We start from the raw sequence: 20079 nt of genomic DNA, 5'->3' as shown, positions 1-20079 counted from the left end.
CATCTTTGATGCCCTTGTGAAGGTGTTGGGCTATTATTAGACTTTGGAGTGTCTTGTCTTAGTCAAATTTGTTCATATCCTCAAGTATCTCTCACTACCTCTCTTGCTACGTCTCTCTCAATAAGCCAACATCTATTGCCTCTTTTACTTGAACTTTGGGGAATGTTTTTATTCATCAACTTTGTCCATTAACTATTCAGATATCTCCATTATCTCTCCTCTGGCTATGTCTCAATAAGCTAAGGTATATATTGCCCAAAATAGAGCGAATTAGTGAACATTTTTGACAATACAATTTGCTACCCCCATACTGTAGAAGCCAAGGCTGCCATTTTCTTAGTCCCAAGGGAATAATATTATGAAAAATACCTACTTTCATGCAGCACTTAAAGCACAAACTAAAGTTGTCAAAAGCATTTCTTTCACATTATACCCCTCCCAAAGATTTGCATCAAACTTTACTTCTATCTCAAGGCTGCACTTTGATCGCACATTATTGATAAAGCACGTATCTTTGTAAAAATTTGTAAGGAAAATTTACATGCATACCACTCAATTTTTATGTATTTACATATCTAACGCCTAAATTTTAATTTATACATGTAACATCTTATTCAAGCTTGAACAATGTGTATTTCTTTTTTTTAGAACTTTGGTTTTTTTTTTTTTATGTGATGTGAAAGATCTTGGTGGTATAAATATAAAAAACTAAAATTTAAGTGTTAGATATGTAAATACATGAGAATTAATTGCTATGCATGTAAAGGCCCCAACTTTTTAATAAGAAAACAAAATAAATAAGAACAAATGATATTAAACAGAGGCCTGTGCGGGGCAAAGAATCCAAAGTGAAATAATGTGAGTTTACATCTAACAATCCGTACAAGAAATGAGCAGCACAATATTAAAATAATAATAGAAAAAAATTACAGCCGGGGAGAGGACTGAAATACAAAATAGTCGAATTTATATTTAATTTAATGGCATCTTCCGATCTAGCAGAACAAGGCAAAAAGGAGGGCCCATGTTGAGATAAATCCACCAACCATCTTCTTCACGGACATCACCCTCTCTGCACCGTTCTGCGTTTTCACAGATGAAAAAAATATAAGCAAAAAACTAAGGATGAAATAGGTTGATAGATTTGTAAATAGCAATATTTCATGTGTTATGCATATAATTTGCCCCCCAACTATACGCCATATCAACTAAACTTATTAATATTAAATACTAATCATCTAACGGCTCTATGAGGAGACGTGACCGTTGTCCCTACGGTCCGTCTGTTTGAATTGCAACGTTCGGATCTGAACGCATCTAGAGCACAGAGAAGTAGAAATCACAACTGAAGAAAAATAAAGAAGAAGACAGTGGATATACCGCTTCGTCGGAGGCGGCGGCGGCGGCGGCGCTGGGCCCAGTCTCCGGACCAATCGGCTGAGAAACAGGTGAATGCGCCAACGGAATTGAATTTTTACGACAATGATGTTTGTTAGCATATTAATATTTAATCATAGATTTAACTTACATTCAACTAAACATAAAAATAAATAAATAATAAATCCAAGGTTCTCTTAAATCAAAATTTGAATTTAGGTTTCTTTTGATAAGGTAATAAATTTTCTACTTTATTCGAGCCAACATCGACGATGCCTGAAAAAAATCTTCTATTTATATTTGATGAAACAGTGAGAACAGAATGTCTGGGGAGAGGGAAGGCGCAATGGTCTTCTTTGCTGAAGGAGTTGGAGCGGGTGAAGAGAAGGATTTGGATACTGCCGGAGGAAGAGCTGGGGTGTCGGCGGCCGGCGAGGGGGTCTGGACTGGCTTTGTTGGAGAGGCGGGTGCGGCGGCGGGTATTGGGGATGGTTTAGTCGGGGCGGCGGCCACTTTCTTCTTCTTATCCTTCTTTCCCTTCTTGCTCGGAGCAGGGGCCGGCACTTCAGCCGGCTGCGGCGGGGGTAGTGTCGGCTCCGGGCTTGGGCGGCGGCGGGAGGGGAGGATGAGGGGGCTTGGGCGGCGGCGGGAGGGGAGGATGAGGGGGCTTGGGCGGCGGCGGGAGGGGAGGATGAGGGGGCTTGGGCGGCGGCGGGAGGGGAGGATGAGGGGGCTTGGGCGGCGGCGGGAGGGGAGGATGAGGGGGCTTGGGCGGCGGCGGGAGGGGAGGATGAGGGGGCTTGGGCGGCGGCGGGAGGGGAGGATGAGGGGGCTTGGGCGGCGGCGGGAGGGGAGGATGAGGGGGCTTGGGCGGCGGCGGGAGGGGAGGATGAGGGGGCTTGGGCGGCGGCGGGAGGGGAGGATGAGGGGGCTTGGGCGGCGGCGATGGAGAGGAGTGAGAGGAAGAAGAGAGCCCGGAGATCCATTTGTGAGAGAAGAGTGATGGGGAGTGAGACTGTGAGAGGTTTAAAGTAAGAGATAAATAGAAAGGGAGAGTTGTGAGCGTGCGAGCGGACAAGAGCGTGCGGTGCTGGAGTAGAGCTGGCGGTGGGGCCCGGTTTCACATGGGCACATCTGGCTCGGGCTGGCGGTGAGAGCTGGGCTCGGGTCTGGCCCGCAAAGTGAGTGGATTGTGGGGCCACCCACCATTTTTTGGGGGAAATTTTTTAGTCCGAATATTTATCATAGTTTTCTTTTTTAAAACAATTAAAATAGGAATTGTAGATAAAACGATTATTTCCTTAGAGAAAAATCAGAGAATAAAAATAGAAACAAAAAGAAGCCTTACATCTTTCTATATATTATGCATGTTATGTTTGAGATTATTTAGGTGGGATTAAATTTAAAGCTACTTTAGTTCAATCATTGATTTAAAAGAGGGAAATTTGCATGCATGTAACATAATTCTTGTGTATTTACATGTCTTACACTTCTAAATTTGATATTTATGCTGATAAAATGTTGGTCTTATAAATTTATGATGAAAAAATATATATTTTACTTTTAAGAAATTAGTAATGACAATGTTTTTTATGTGGAGTTAAAGATTTGAGTGTTTCCTAAATAAATATGAAATTTTAGGTGTGGATTTGCAAAAACCTAAGATTTGTGTGGTCTTTATGTGATAACTTTAGATGTTTAGAAAGAAAATTCATTTTAATGTTAAACTGATGGTTTTTTTCAAGGCAGTTGCAATTTATTAAAAAATAGCTTCACAAATAATCTTATGTTTGAAAATTTGCATTAACTGTTATAATTTTTTTTTTTTTTTTTGAAAAATGCAAACCGCAACTATAAGACTGTCACCTCACCCTAAACTCTAAACCCTAAAACCCTAAAACTTGACTCCGTGTATGACTGAAATTTGTATGTTATCTTGTTGTTGTTCATTCTTCACAATGTAACTGAAGCTCTATGGCACGAATTCAGTTTATCCAAACAAACAAACAAACAAAACTGTGAAGCGGTGTCGCACCGCCTCCCCAAATGAGCTCTAAATGTATGATCTAGTTTTATGTAAAGAAATATTGAATAAAATTTAGAGTTTTAAATGAAAAGCTTTGAACATTATTTATAATATATAAAACAAAAGCAAAAATTCATATTTTATTGATTTTTACAAAGTTATTGGGGCTAAAATAAGTATCTTAAAAATAGCACCGGTGCTTAAAAAAAAGAACGTTTCACCAAAAGAAAAGAGAGGAATTAAGCAGTTTGGACCATTCTCTTATGAAATCGATCTTAACACTAACTACTATGAGAAATTAAAAAGAACCCACAATAAGACCAATTGTTCGACCAGCTTTAAATATGATTCCACGTCGTCCTTCAATGTCTTGCCGTTGATGGGGATAGGGTGGGGTGACAATCTAGGAGAAAGATGCGGGGCCCGCATATAAGCTGTAGGATTGTACGTCGCCTCTATGCGGAAAGCGAGAGGAAGGATGACAGAGATGCGTTGGTGTATCTTTCTCTGGACGGTGTGACCGTTCGTGTAGCGACAACTCCGTGTCGGCGATGGATCGCCGCAATCACGCCGGTGGGCGCGTTTGGTGCACAGAAGGCTACAGTGTTTTTGTGCCTGAAGGAAGTGGGGACCGCTGAGGATGAACGGCGGCGATTGTAGCTGCTGAAGTAACGGTCATAATTTGTGGTTTATTCGCGCGTCTCATGACCGTTGGAGCATTTTTCTTTTTTCTACTTTTGTTGACATTTATATATAGTTTTAAAAAATATATTATTTAAGAGCATTTATATTCATAAGACCCAATTTTTATATGTTTAGATATATGACACCTTAATTTTAAATTTATATTTATAAAACCAAAACTTTAATATTTAAAAAAAAATACTTAATCAATAATTTTTTATCATCCAAGATGGATCTTGAGAAGTGACATGAAATTGAGGATAATTCTTTTGAGCAATAAAATATACTGACTTCAATTAATAACCATATGAAATTTTAATTTCAGTAAACTTATAAGACTCAATAAGATAAATTGAATGAAATCAATATTTACTTAAGTCAAGCCAAATCAAGCATAGATTTAGTCGTTAGCCCATTTTTAGAAAATTTAATATCTAATTGGAATGTCAAACAGATTTTAAATTTGACAAGTTTATGCTCAAATTGAGCGTATCAATAAGATGAATACAACGAGCTCAAGATCATTCAAGAACATTATCAAATATGTATATATTAAGTGAAATACATTTCTTTTTGTATGGGTAAAATGTGTGCAAGTCTTCCTATTATTTATTATCATTCTATTTAATATGTATATAAAATATAAATAGGAAGCTAGTTTTAAGAGTTAATTCAAACTTGTTTATTTACTTATCTTATGAGGCTCTAACTTGAAACATATTAATAACATGAAGTAAAGTTTTTAATTTTTTAATTAAATTTCTTAATGTTATATGAAAGTTTTGTGGGCCTTCAAATGCCAATAATAATATAAACAAATTTATAAGTTTACTTGCTATATTTTAAATAAAAATTGTCACTATTCATTTTAAAGGTCTTAAGAATTAGTGATGAAAGTTTGAATAATTGAGCATTTAATTAAGCTTCTCGATCCTTCTCTTGGGCACAAATTATTTAAATTGTTTATCGATTGATATCAAAGAAACTATAATAATTTCTAATGGTTTTTCAATTTCCAATTTGCTACCGTTAAAAAAATCTATATGTTGGATTCTAATTCCTCTTTTGTGAATCACGCCCTGAGAGTTAGAGTCGAGTGAAAGAGAGAAAAAAATGATAATAGTATAAGTCTGAAATTTTTGTGGGTAGAATCGATGGGAGGTCCCTTCATTTGTATTGTTGCTTAGTATTTATAAAAGCATGTTTTGTACAATTACAGAAAAAAGAGAGCAGTTATGAAAATCATTTTTAATATCATTAAGACTCAAATTGATTGCATAGATTTTACATAGTATTTACGTTAAAATTTGAATTTAAACATTTGCGGTAATTGACTAGTCTGTTAGCTTGAAGTCAACCGACTGAGGCAACCGATCAAGTGACGTATGTGCCCTCTGAAGTACGGGTTGATCGGTCGAGCTATTTGTCTGCATGGAGATTTTGCTCGGTGTCTTTTGACATGGTCGACCAAAGTAGTTGGTTGTGAGGTGGTCGTTCGGTCCGGACGAAGGGCTGGTCGGTCAAACGTGATCAGTTTGTTTGTTTTTTTTTGTTGAGTGAATCGTGGCTCATTTTCTGTTTGACTTGAGTCTTACAGGACTTGTATCTCACATGCCTAGTTGGTTTGTCGTCTCGACCGAATCTCCTAATCTTGCAAGGTCTTAGACGGATCTTATCGCATCCAATGAGGGGTATCCGACGAGACTCATAACGAGATGATTTACGCCTTATTTTTGGTAGGTCTTACAGCTACCAAGCAGGTAATCAGCTCTAGAGCTTGAACCTATCCAACATTTAGAAACACAGCTCTATGCTCGGCATTGAATCATCGATTCATTATTTACCTTGAAAGAAGGTTCTTTCATCTTGATCGTTCATTCTCTTTTGAGTTTCATGCTTGTCTTTTTGTTGTATAGACTTGCTTTCATTTTAGCAAATAACTCGAATAATATCATTAACAATTCTACTCTCTCATACTCAGTACTCATTCTAAGATTACAAATGAGTGTATGTAAGTATGAAGTATAAACTATTAACTCATTTTGGGATACCAATAAAATTTGTAACCGAAAATAATAATTTAAAAAATTTCACCCAAAAAAAATTTGTTGGTCAGCCAGACCGCATTAGCTTCCTGAGCTCCTCGAAATCATGACCGCTCATCCGAGCCTCTCTCATCGGGACCGTAGATAGATCAAATCCCAGTTTTCTGAAAAGAAGCGGATATTGTAAAGTTCCACACATTTCACTTCTCACTTACGAAGATATCATAACCCTCATCCTCCCGCTGTCGTCGTCGGCGGCGAACCTCTGATCATGTCCGCGCTTATCTCTCTCGGAAGCTCTAGTTCCTTCATATATGGGGAGGCGGCGGTGGGTTCCCGTGCGGCTCGATTCGCCTCCGCGAGCCAGTTGCCGAGGTGGGAGCTGAATCAAACTATGGAACAAAGAAAGATACGCTTTCCTATCGCGCGTCGGCATCAACGAAGACCATTGTTATCTCCGAGGATACGGGGCCGAGGAGGCCGGCGAGGGGAATCACGAAGCCCAAGCCTGTGTCGCCGGCAATGCAGGCTTTCCTTGGAGTCAAGGAGATCCCGAGGACACAAGCCTTGAAGCAGATTTGGGCCTACATCAAGGAGAATAATCTTCAGGTTTTTAATCTGGTTATGGTTTTTGATGAGAGGCTCTGGGAGTTTTGATATGGTTTTGATGATGGGTTTTAGGGGATTTTATTGGTCGAGAGAACTTTAAACGTCTGCTTTAGGGTTTTCTTTGCATGTAGATGGCGTTGAATTTAGAACTTAAACGAACTATATTTGATAAAACAACATCATCGAACAAGCAATATTTATGTAAGTAGTATTTAGAAAGACAGTCCTTAAGGCGGTGGTTTTTGGAGAAACCAGACTTGAAATTAATAGTTGTTGATGTTTGGAGAAGGGGAAAGGGGAGGGAAGCGGAGGGAAACTACACATTGCAAGTACAAGGAAGGATTTTCATTGGATAACCAGAGGGAGACCTCCGCTTTAACAGAAAATTTTGGGTCAGTTTAGTTGAATCCTTGTGGAATACATTCAGCTCCCTCTTCAGAGTAGATTTTGAAGTGATAAATCTGCGTAACCACATGTTCTTTTTTTGCCCCCTACTGAACCTCATGTACTGTAAATCTTTCCTTCTTTTTTGTAAGACCTCTCGTTGCTTCAACGTTGATGAATGCATTGCTCGTGCATCGTCTTGTAACTTGAACGTGCACCATTATCTTCTATTTGTTTCATGCTAAGCCAAGCTACGAGGAGATTTTTAACCTTTTCTTGAACTTTATTGGCTCCATTTTCCTTTTTTACATTGCTCGTGATCAGGTTTGTACTAAGCCAAGGCATGAGTAGTTTTTCAACCTCTTCGTGAATTTGAATGGGTACCATTTTCCTCTACATGTTCTCTACTTCACTGGACTAGGCAGAGTGGGGTGGGATGGAGAGAGACAGAAGTTATTATTGACAAATATTGAATTATCTTTATAAATTATTAGGAAAATTAAATAATTGTTGCACAAATCATTATGAAAAGAAGAAAAATGCTAGAGTTAACAAAAACTAAGGCTTATCAGAGATGAGAATAGCTTATGTTCTTAGAGTAGAGAATGTTTCATTCGTGCAAGATTCATTGTCATTGTCACTCCTAAGGTAACGTATGGTGTATTTTCCTCTATTACACCATGGCATAGTTGGTTGAAATCTAAATGTAAACTAGCCTAGATCAATGAACACGGTAGTACAAAAAATACCAATGTTTTGGTATGAATGGGATGAATAAACTGAGGTTTAGGTAACCAAGAAGAATAATTTACTTAGTTCTCTTCAGTCGGCTTAGGCATAAAAGAAATTTTAACTTTTTCCTGTCTTCCATAATAGTGCTGTAATAGATGGATAAAGGAATATGCTAACCTTAAATCCCAAATATTCTTTTGACCATTTATTTTCCTTGCTCCTTTTTTATTACTTTATAAGATGTGCATCTGCTAACCATAAATTCCTTGTTATAAGGTTTGAAAAAACATTTTCATGTCTTCCATAATAGTGTTGTAATAGTTGGATAAAGGAATATGCTAACCATAAATCCCAAATAGGCTTTTGTCCATTTATTTTCCTTGTTCCTTTTTTATTGCTTCATAAGATGTGTGTTTGCTAACCATAAATCCCTAGTTATAAGATTTAAAAAACTAAAAAATGGTATTTAACTTTATTGGCTCCATTTTCCTTTTTTACATTGCTCGTGATTAGGTTTGTACTAAGCCAATGCATGAGTAGTTTTTCCACCCCTTCGTGAATCTGAATGGGTAAATATTCTCCTCTACATGTTCTCTACTTCACTGGACTAGGCAAAGTGGGGTGGGGTGGAGAGAGACAGAAGTCATTATTGACAAATATTGAATTATTTTTATAAATTATTAGAAAAATTAAATAAATTTTGCACAAATCATTGTGAAACGAAGAAAAATGCTATAGTTAACAAAAACTAAGGCTGATCAGAGATGAGAATAGCTTTTGTTCTTAGAGTAGAGAATGTTTCATTCGTGCAAGATTCATTGTCATTGTTACTCCTAAGGTAACTTATGATGTATTTTCCTCTATTACACCATGGAATAGTTGGTTGAAATCTAAATGTAAACTAACATAGATCAATGAACACAGTAGTACAAAAAATACCAATGTTTTGGTACGAAGGAGATGAATAAGCTGAGGCTTACGTAACCAAGAAGAATAATTTACTAAGTTCTCTCCAGTCGGCTTATGCATAAAAGAAACTTTGACATTTTCTTGTCTTCCACAATACTGCTGTATTAGTTGGATAAAGGAATATGCTAACCATAAATCCCAAGTAGACTTTGGACCATTTATTTTCTGGTTCCTTTTTTATTACTTTATAAGATGTGTGTTTGCTCACCATAAATCCCAAATAGGCTTTTCTACATCTATTTTCCTTGTTCCTTTTTATTACTTTATAAGATGTGCGTTTGCTAACCATAAATCCCTTTTTATAAGATTTTAAAAACTAAAAAAACGGTATTTAACTTTTAAAAAATAAAAAATTTAAATTAAGAAAAAATTCTATCAACAATATATATATATATATATATATATATTGATAATATGTGTGTGTGTGAGAATTAAATTCTTTTATTGATAATGGGAGTGCTTTTGGCTTAATTTTCTTAGATATCGCTTCTATAATCTTGATAGTTATGAAAGCTACTAAGTATAGCCCAAAGCCCTGTAACCTTTATCCTCGGTTACCCTGACTTGAATGAATTCCCAAAGTGTTCAAATGATGATGCTCAATGGTTAACCCTACAAAAATTAATATCTTGGACACATTAACATCTATGCTCAACCTAATTGCCACATCATATTGAATTTAGCTATTAGGTTGAGCTCAAAGGGTATTGTGCTATATGTTGTGTTCAAATGATTCAAAGGTGCTACTTCCATATGGTTTATGCTGTAACTTGAACCCTTCTAGTATTAACCTAACTACCTAACTGAGAGTAACATTGTTATTGTGGTTATGGGATTCTGGGCTAATTTAAGTTTAAGTGTTGGCATAGTTTGCATGTGTGTTTACAAATGTTTGATAAAATATTTGGTTCAAAAAATTTTATTCCATTATTAATCTTCAATTTTGTGAATCATTACTAAGCATATGCTCATGATATCCATCTACATATTTTGATGGCCACACATGCACAAACACACAAACTATTATTATTGTTTAAATTTTAATCACTAGTGAGAGATGCTATTTTCATTATTGTAATTTCAATTTTTAAAAAATAATAATAAAAAACGTCACAAGGTATTAACTTTGTTTTACATCTAATAACTCTTTCAATTACTTGACGTGCATGTACTAGGTTTGTAAGTTAATGTCAAAAGAAAAAAGGAAAAGGAAATTGAATGAGTCCAATTCCATTTGGAATTTATAGTTAGCATATTCCTTTTATGCGCAAATATTACTGGAGAAAGGTGATTGACAAGATTTTTGTATGTGGGGTGAGGAAAATTGAGCAAAATTTTCTTCTATGTTTTTCTGCTCCAGCCTTCTTCTTCCTATCCATTCCAAAATCCAGTTTTTTCCTCACCGTTACTTTTTCCTATGAGCGTGGGTTACACATCTATTCCAACTGACTGCTATGGTTCTAGAGAGAAGAGTTTTTGAGCCGAGACCTTGGGAGCAATAATGCCCATAAATGCTGTATCAAGGGAACATTCCCTACTCTAAACGTATAAATTATTTTTGCCTTTAGACCATGCTTTTTTTTTTTTCGTTATGATGTGGAGTATTGACTTTATTGATCAGTTGGTCACTGAAATCTCTCAGCTTCGTCAGTCAAGCTTGACGTGAATTTGCTCAGGGGGTATAGGGCAAAAAATAGAGTGCTTGATACCTCAACACTCGGAGGTCAACGCCAGGAGCGGCTGTTACAACACCCATCACCAGTAACTGCATTGGGGCAGTTTGAGGCTTAAAATTAAGTCTTCGTTGTAAGATCTGTGTGAGAAGAGGTGTTGGATTTCAAAGTTCTTCTGTGTGAGGAAGAAGAAAATGAGTGTTCTTGTGTTCCAAAGTGTAGAGAGGCTTAAGTTTGGTGTCATTTATATAATTCCCCTCATTTTTCATAATGGATTTTCCTGGTGTAATGTGGCTTCATGATTTTTTCTTTTTCTCGTGTTTTTCCACGTTAAATATTAATATTTTTTGTGTTTACTGTAATTTCTTATTTTGTACGCTTTTGTTCTAAGCTTTGCTTCGGATCTCTCTAATCGGTTATCTCTTCCCCCAACATTTTCTGTCTAAAATAAAATTTTGCCCAAATAATTTTTTTTTCTGTTTTTTTTTTTAATTTTTGGTCTATTACAGGTATTTCGCTTTTGAACAGCTAGAACTTCCTGTAGTAATATATTTTAGTGCTTTAGGCTATAATTCTTAGATGATTTGTTAAATTCAATGTCTTCAATACCTATCTTGTGGTAGGATTTGAAGTAATCTGGAACTGGCATAAACCCCTTTCCTCAATTTTTTTTTTTTTACGTGCACTTGTGTACGTGCACTTGTGTCATATGCAATAGATCTTAGAAGTAATTGTATGTTGATTTCATAGTGACGTTTTAGACATTCAGCGATCTATCTGTGTGAAGCAATGAGAACAAACAAGTGTACATTAATCTGATATTTTGTGACTAGATCATTTTAGTAGCTGGAATGGCTATTGGTAAAACTGATAAGACAGGAGACGTATTGACGTTTAAGTTCTTTGAGCATCTTTGACAATTGGATTAATGAAATAAGAAGCCATGGGCTGGCCTTGTCCTGTGAATAAAAAAATATGAGGGAGTTACCTTTATTCATGTTGCTAAACAATGTATAGTGTCGGTTTTCTGGGTAAAAAAAATGTCTCCCTCACTATGCTAAGGATGGAATCTGTATGCCTGTACGGTTATAAGAATGCAGGAAAGTGCAAATCATTTGATTCACAAGATGTTTGCTCTTAATATTTATTGAAGGAAAATTTATAATGAAATTTAATATTTGGGGAGAAAATGTGCAGTGTTTCTGGATTTATTTGTTCTTGTGGAGCCACACCTGCTGATTTGCTTTTTTTTTTATATTCTTTTTTTGGAGGTTTTCAGCATCTTCGGCGTGAAATTTTATTTAGGAAAAAGTGATCATAAAGTTATTATTTTTAAATTGATTCAACTTGAAGTTACAGAATGCCCCAGATCCAAAGTTGAAGGCATTCCAGTGTTGAAGTAGGAAGCCTTTTGGTTTCTAATGCAAATCTAAAATGATATGTAAGAAATTATGCAACAAGCAAACAAAACTCATAATCTCGTTCATCTATTTGTCACCTTCTCCGTAAAGTGAAAACAAACAAATTCATGAGAAAATCAAATTGTCTTCTGTTGAGATTTCGATTTAATGTAGGGCTCTATTTATAAATAGAAGTCTAGGGATTTTTTTGTAAATGTTGTAAAGCTCTATATATAAGCCCAAGTGTTGATAAAACGACTAAGTTTTCTACCTCAAAACAATTCTTTATGGTATTAGTGACGCCATAGTTTTGAGAATCTTTGTGATGCGGTGTGAGCGGACGAAGATAAAGAAGAAGCTCTGCGGTCCTTCTACATTGTGATTCCATCGCTGCTTCTCTCAGTAGTTGTGCTTCGTTGGTTGAAGTGAGCAGGGGGCGTCGACTCTGGTCATGCGAAGGAGCAGAAGGTTTCAATACGTGGAGTTTCAGAGGTCTCAAAATGGCACGTTCCCCTTGTTTCCTTCTTGATTGGATCTAATCACAACTTTACTTCGAGTGAGAAATGAAAGTGTGGGCTTCTGCGAATGGAGAAAGGATCGTAACTTGTAGGAGTCGAAGGCGTTGTGGTTTCTGGGGCACAAGGAGTTCGAAGAGACAATGCTGTAGGTTTTGTTCGGTTGGAAGAAGACTTCGGTGGAGGAGAAAGTACTCATGTCGTCGTGTTTGAATCACGCGAACATAGGGAAACAAAGGCCTGTGCGACAGAACGGGGGAATTCTGTAGTGCTTGCAACTAGACTGGACGGAATGGAGGCGGGCTTGGGGATTCATGTATTGGAGGCAGAACGAAGGAATCATTGTGTACAAAAATTTGAATCCTTGTGATTGAGGATATCTGTTGACAGAGATATTATGAGAGGTAAATGATTGAAACTTTTGGGGGAAATTAAATCCTAAATTTCTGAAGGTCTTGGTTGAGCTCATGCAGGGAGCTAGTGTCTCGATAGGAGCTACTACCTCAACACGTGTTCCAACGCAGGTGAAACTAGATCTCCCTCATGTGGATCTAATGCTTGATGAACCGACCACATTTGAGTTGGTCGCGTCGGATCAATGTTGCTTTAGTAGGGAAGAGACTAGAAAGATACTTGATAGGGGTCGAGCAAAAGAGTGACAGTGGTGTTTAGGTGAATAAGTGGAGGACCACACATGCGTTGATTTACACCTGACTACTCAATTCGATGGTTTCATTGATTGTGACTTCAGTGGATGACATTCGAAAAGTGAATGACATCTGCGTAAAGTTGAGTATAACCTATGCTGGGACTGAGAACCACATGAGGTCGATTCAGGAGTACTTCATAGAGCCGGAGCAGCTGTTGCAAGATCTTAATCACTTCTCACCTATATCAAGGTTGTAAGAAGGGGGAGACCTTTGCACAAATGAGGACTATTAAGTTTTTGGCGCATCTGAACCCGGTCTTTGATCAGAGGAGTTCGATCCTCCTAGCCCAGAGAACAATTATTCCTTCACTGGATGAGGCCATTGCCGATGTTGTTGGAAGAGAGTCGCATGAAGCTACACTCTTAGTCGAGGGGACTTCCAGGTACACGATTAGCTTTGACTGCATCGAGCTTAGGTATTACAGGTGCTTGGGAGGAGACCTGCAGGTGCTATAACTATGAAGTGGGACACACTTAAACAAGGCTTGTGTAAAGCCACTCAAGGAGAGAGAAATGGTTTGACTCGAACAGTCTAGAGGCTGTGGTCGTAATCGTTGGGGCCAAAAAGATGGAAGAGGGGGCCACCGAGCGAATCTGATAGTAGCAGAGAATGAGGGAGAAATATGGGTGGTCTTTAACGATGAGGATCACAAGCTCTTAGAGATGTTGAAGAGGAAGCTAAGAGCGTCATCCAATGGGAATACTTCTAATTATGCTCACTCAACCAAAGGTAATCGTGATACACATGTTCTTGCCTCCATTTCCACCACAAGATCACCAAAATGAATAGTAGATTCTGGTGCATCTCAACATGTGACAGGTGTTGCTTGTGAGTTCTCGTCATATATTAAATTAGCAATTTCAGAGAACATTCAGATTTTTGATGGTACAACATAACCTATGGTTGGTAATTGTACAGTGAAGTGTATAAATTATATGATCAGGCTCAATGTTTTGCAGTATGTGATGTGACTTAGGATGCATCCACCCAATCTTCATCCAATGGGAATACTTCTACTTATGCTCACTCAACTAAAAGTAATCTTGATACACGTTCTTGTCTCCATTTCCACCACAAGATCGCCAAAATAAATAGCAGATTCTGGTGCATCTCAACATGTGACAGGTGCTGCTAGTGAGTTTTCGTCATATATTAAATTAGCAATTTCAGAGAACATTCAGACTGTTGATGGTACAACACTAACTGTGGTTGGTAAGTGTACTGTGAAGTGTATAAATTATATGATCATGCTCAATGTTTTGCATGCTCATTTCTTTTCAGTGAACCTTTTATCTATTAGTGTCATTATAGTCCAACTAAAATTTGTTGTTTTATTTGATATTCCTGAGGTGATCTTTCAAGAAAAGAAGACTGACCAAAGACTTGGGTCTGACACATGACATAGTGAACTTCGATACTTGGATATAGAGGAGATGAACTCGGCCTTGACATCCATGGTGGAGAGTGTTGGAGTAGGAGGATCCGGGAGGAGTGTGGAGGATTTGTTACTGCTACATCACAAGTACATGAGACACTCTTCATTTAGTTTGTTGAATCATTTGTATCCGTTTTTGTATGAAAAGATAAATTAACAAAACTTGTTTGGAACATATGTGGAGGCAAGCTGTTTTGACAGCCGCTCAATTGATCAACAGAATGCTCTTAAGAGTGTTGAAGTGACGATCTCATTGTGAATTGTTAAAAGGAGATAATGTGGTATCCTCCCATTGAAGGTTATTCAGTTGTGCATGTTTCGTGAAGGATAATAAACCATCAATATGGAAGCTGGATCCCAGAGTTGTGAAGTGTATTTTTGTAAGTTATTCTGCCACTCAGAAGGGTTATGTTTGTTGGAGCTTAATAGAGAAGAGACTGTTTGTAAGTATGAATGTGACTTTTAGAGAGTTCGAACCATATTACACATTAGAGATGATCTCACCCTTTGGTGACTCATCTGATGTGGAGGTATGAGACGAGATGGGGAGAGTAGTGATGGTGAGAGATTGATACAAGTGGGAACGATGTCTCATCCTGTTTTTTGGGAAGGATCAACCGCGGAAGAACTGAAAAATGAGAAAAATGAGCTCGAAGGTGGTTGGACTCAAGCTCAAGGGGGAGTTGAGGGTGTATGCAAAGAGAAAAAAGACAAAATAAGAGAACAGTGTCTGTCGAACCACTCGTGCCAACAAGTCTATCCCAACTCCTGAGACACCTACACCATCCACCTCAAAATCTGATTACACTAGTGATACAATTCCTCTCTTTTCTCCTCCCACTCTTATAACTTCAAGGAGGATCTCTCACAACAATGCGGTTTGATCCTTCCAAGTTCCTCCTGATCTCTATTCTCCTAATTGTTTTGGTTTCTCACATGATATTATTCAGTTTGTCTCATACTTTAACGGATCACCTTTATGGAGCATTCATTGCATCTTTGGACACTGTCTCTATACACAAGTGTTGACAGGTTGCTAAGGAGGATTCAATGTTGGAGGAACTTGGTGTTCTCGATGAGAATAGAACATGGGAGCTCGCGTTGCTACCAATTGAGAAAAAAACAATCGGGTGCAAATGGGTTTTTACGGTGAATAAGACCTCAGAAGGAAAAAATTAATCGCTATAAAGCACGGTTAGTAGCGAAAGACTACGATGAGACATTTGCACTAGTGACAAAGATGAGCATAATCACGATACTTTTCTCTCTAGCTATGAATAGTGGATGGAGTTTATATCAACTGGATGTGAAGAATGCATTTATTCATGGGGACTACTAGAGGAGGTGTACATGGAGATACCCTAGGCTCGACATGAACCAAACAGTGGCCAAGCTATGTTGATTGGCCACTGAATGGAGTTTATATCAACTCAATGTGAAGAATGCATTTATTCATGGGGACTACTAGAGGAGTTGTACATGGAGATACCCTAGGCTTGCATGAACCAAACTGTGGCCAAGCTATGTTGATTGAGAAAATCATTATATGGTTTGAAACAGTCTCCTCGAGCTTGGTTTGACAGGTTCAAGAAAACAATGGTAGGGATTGGTTATCAACAATCAATGTTGACCACACAATATTCTTTCAATGATATGATGGTCACATTACTATTCTTGTTGTGTATGCAGACGATATGATTGTCACTGGGATGATGAGGGAGAGATTGTTCTGTTGAAATCAAATTTGGGCAAAGAGTTTGAGGCGAAGAGTTATCAACAAAGCAATATTGACCACACAATATTCTTTGGATGATCTGATGGTCACATTACTATTGTTGCTGTGTATGTGGACGTATGATTGTCACTGGGGATGATGAGGGTGAGATTGTTTTGTTGATGACAAGTTTGGGCATAGAGTTTAAGGTGAAGGACCTAGGACAACTTAGATACTTACTTAGAATTGAGGTGTCTCGCGGAGCAGAGGGGTTGTTCTGTCTCAGAGAAAATATGTGATAGCCCTGCTAAAAAAGACAGACATGTTGGGATGCAAGCCTGGAGAGTCAATTGATCACGAGAGGTAGTAGAGGTGGGTAGGCGTCTCATCTATTTGAGTCGCACTCGTCCCAACATATCATTTTCAATAAGTGTGGTGAGTTACTACATGCATGATTTGAGGAAGGGTCACGTGGATGCAGTATAGATGTACTTAAGGAAGGGGTTGATCTTCACGAACAATGGACATGTAAGCATTGAGGGCTATTGTGACTCTGACTGGGCAAGTTGTAAGGTTGATAGAAAGTTCACAGTTGGATACTACATGTTTCAAGGGGGCAACTTGGTCTCTTGGAAGAACATGAAACAATCAGTAATAGCGAGGTCAACAACAGAGGCAGATTATAGGGTCATAATCTTAGTAGTTGTTGAGATGATGTGATTGAGAGCCTTGTTGGTAGAGCTCAAGGTGGACCAAGGAGCTAAAATAAAGTTGTGGTGTGACAACAATCCAACGATCAACATCGCCAACCACCCGGTGCAATATGATAGAACTGTTTGGTTCTTCATCAAGGAAAAGCTGAATAACGGTCTACTGGTGCTAAGTCATGTAGCCACTAAAGAGCAAGTGATTGACTGTCTTACTAAAGTACTTAACTATGCAATGGTTTTAGAATGTTCATGCACATGTTAAAATTCAGATTGCATCGAATTTGATTAAAGTCAATCACTCTCAATCCAATAACAAAATATTGAAAATAAAAAACAAAAAATCTAGAAGGGAAAAAAATCACTAGAAGCAAACCTCTTACTTGTTCATGGAGATTGGGCTTTGCACGTTAATATCTAACTCTCTCACCTATTCGCACAAGTGAAAGTAATGATGTATGCAACTAGAAATTTTATTTAAATAACATATGCTCTATTCTCACTTTTATTCTTTATTCACTTTCATTCTCTGTTCCATCGGATCGGTATAACAACAAAACAATATATGATTAAGGAAAGATATTGAAAATTCATATTTGAAAGATAATTTTCTTTTCTATGTAGCAGAATGGAAAAGAATATCGATTTAGTTCTATGGAGTATCCGGTAACCAGAAGATGAAATGAAAAATAATATTTGGACTTGTGTGATCCAGTGGTATAAAAAATCAATTGAATCTATATCAAATTTAAATAGTGTAGCTTATATTGTAATGATTCCACGGGTTAGGTCAATTTACTTTTTTATTGATTTCCAACTTTTTAGTGGGTTTGACAGGAACGAAGAATGGCGAAGTGGAAATATTTTGGCCTAGTGATTCTTATAGAGGTTGGATTTGTATATTTTGTTCATGGAGATAGGGCTTTGCATGGTAATCTTTAAATCTCTCACTTGATTCACAAATAAAATAATGATGTATGCAGCCAGAAATCTTTATCTAAATAGCCCTGGACCATATTTATGATCACAGAGCTTTTTGGGAATTCCCCTTCCCATTGCTTACAACTGGTAAAAAAGAAGCGCATATGCTTGTTGCTTTTAAAAATAGAACTTTCTGAAAGATTGATCCCCAGATTTGTAAGTTTGATAGCAGAAAAAAAAATTATTGCCAGTCTGGTAACAAGGGAAAGATCATGATTGCCAAATAAAATAATTAGAAGATCGTTTAGTTAATAGTCGGGTGGCCACGGAACACTGTTGGAAAAGGATAACTTCTAAGAACCATAGAAATAGATAAACAAGTCAGAACTACAAGACTAGAAGCTGCAGATGTTTGTAGAACCTACTTAATAGAGAAAAGATTGCTAAAATCACTGAATATAGCAATGATTCCATCCATTAAATAGACTGATAGAAGAATTGCATAGAGCTGTAGGGATTAAGAATGTCAATACAAATTAAGCTATATCGTAGGCATGTGTTTAGAGATTCTTATTAAAATTAGAAGGACATTGTAAAATAAGTTATAAAAACAACTAACAGATCAAATTAAGACGTCAACTTTTAAATTGTTGTTTGTTTTAACTCATATTAAACTGTAATTAAAAGTTTTCTCAAGTAGCAACTCAGTGCTTGAATGCTGTATGCTTAGCTTGCCGCTTACTAGATAAATTTATTGCTCACTCTTATATTTTAACCATCCATAAATATCTGCTCAACTTGCATGTGTTTTAGGCTCTTTTATTAATTTGATTATGTTGGGTAGCATATGGCTAAACTTATTCAAATTTCTTTGGTCAGCTTGAACTTCCATACAATTGCTTAGGTAACTCTAGCTTTATGTAAGGGCCATTTACATGTATTTCACTCAATTCTTATATATATACATATCTAACAACTAAATTCTGATTTTTATATTTATACCTCCAAATCTTTCATATTTTATAAAAAATATCAAAATTTTAACTTAATAAAAAGCTGAATACATTTTTTCATGCACAGTTATGGTGGCATATATGCGCAAATATTAAAGTTTAGGTGTTAGATATGTAAACACATAAGAATTGGGTGGCATGCATGTAAATTTCTTTATGTTGATGTCAGCTAATATAGCTCACCAGTTAACATAAAATCCAGATATCTCCTGACTTCGATCAGATTGAGTTCCTTATGAGGTCCCGTTTAAACAATAAAAGATGTTCCAAGTTCCAACTTTCAAAAAAATTTTCTGCTTGTAATTGGTTTGGGAATTTATTTCTGAACTGCAGAGTAATGAACCATTGAACTGGTTTCCTGTTGACAGTTTGAAATATGTCATAACCTATGTTTTTAATTATTTCAGTAGCTGCATGCTTATTTTGTGCTTCTGTTTGGTTTTGCAATCCTTGTTAAACTTATTTTATTATAAAACATATTTTCATTGCCTCATGGAAAAATTATTTTGATTTCATTGAACGATATTCATCTCATAGTGAAACTCCCAACATGATTTTATATAACATCAAAATGGCACGCTGTTGACTTTGGCTTTTTTTTTTTCTAATAAATAATAGGATCCAGAGAACAAGAAAATCGTAGTATGTGATGAGAAGCTGAAAAGCATACTTGGAGGCAGAGATCGTGTTGGGTTTCTGGAAATCTCAGGGTTGCTTAATCCTCACTTTTTTAAGTAAATTTCTTCCATAGCTGTTGGGATTTTGTAAATGGATGTTCTAGGCTCTTTCAGTATACTTGTTGGCATAACCGTACTAAGATTGCTATCTATCTAGAGCTTGGCATTGCATGTCTCTGCAAAAGAATGCTTCAAGTTTTCTACCTAGAAATGGTAGCCTTGATCAGATCTTGTGTCTTTTGTTTTGGAAGATTTAAACACGGACCACTCCATTCCAATGTTTTTATCACCTATAGTTCAATTTCTTACATACATATCCCCCCTAGCTAAGGTGTGTTTCACTTTTTAAAAGTTAAAATGGTCGTATTTTTGGTATTTTTGATATTATATGAAAGATTTGGGTGGTAGAAATATAAAAAGCAAATTTTAGGTGTGTGTTGGATATGTAAATTCATGGGAATTGGGTGGTATGTATGCAAATGCCTCTT

At 37.0% G+C, this 20079-nt stretch overlaps 2 protein-coding genes and 1 long non-coding RNA gene across 3 annotated transcripts; 2 read left to right on the top strand and 1 right to left on the bottom strand.

Moving 5' to 3' along the window:
• Positions 1-813: 813 nt before the first annotated feature.
• Positions 814-1421, bottom strand: LOC110024548. Its single transcript, XR_002294015.1, has 2 exons — positions 1381-1421; positions 814-1082 (listed from the first exon to the last, which is right to left on the bottom strand). It is a non-coding gene; the product is annotated as an uncharacterized LOC110024548 (long non-coding RNA).
• Positions 1422-1723: 302 nt separating this feature from the next.
• LOC110024568 (protein SPT2 homolog) lies at positions 1724-2380 on the top strand. The gene has a single exon (XM_020724614.1). The coding sequence runs from the start codon at positions 1724-1726 to the stop codon at positions 2378-2380; it is 657 nt and encodes a 218-aa protein (XP_020580273.1).
• Positions 2381-5802: 3422 nt separating this feature from the next.
• LOC110024567 (upstream activation factor subunit UAF30-like) lies at positions 5803-19817 on the top strand. Its single transcript, XM_020724613.1, has 3 exons — positions 5803-5847; positions 6436-6741; positions 19533-19817. The coding sequence occupies exons 1-3, from the start codon at positions 5803-5805 to the stop codon at positions 19650-19652; spliced, it is 471 nt and encodes a 156-aa protein (XP_020580272.1). The 3' UTR covers positions 19653-19817.
• Positions 19818-20079: the final 262 nt, after the last annotated feature.

This window comes from Phalaenopsis equestris, unplaced genomic scaffold, assembly GCF_001263595.1.
Source record: "Phalaenopsis equestris unplaced genomic scaffold, ASM126359v1 Scaffold000258, whole genome shotgun sequence".
Taxonomy (NCBI): Eukaryota; Viridiplantae; Streptophyta; class Magnoliopsida; order Asparagales; family Orchidaceae; genus Phalaenopsis; species Phalaenopsis equestris.
This window is presented reverse-complemented; position numbering and strand designations above follow the sequence as displayed.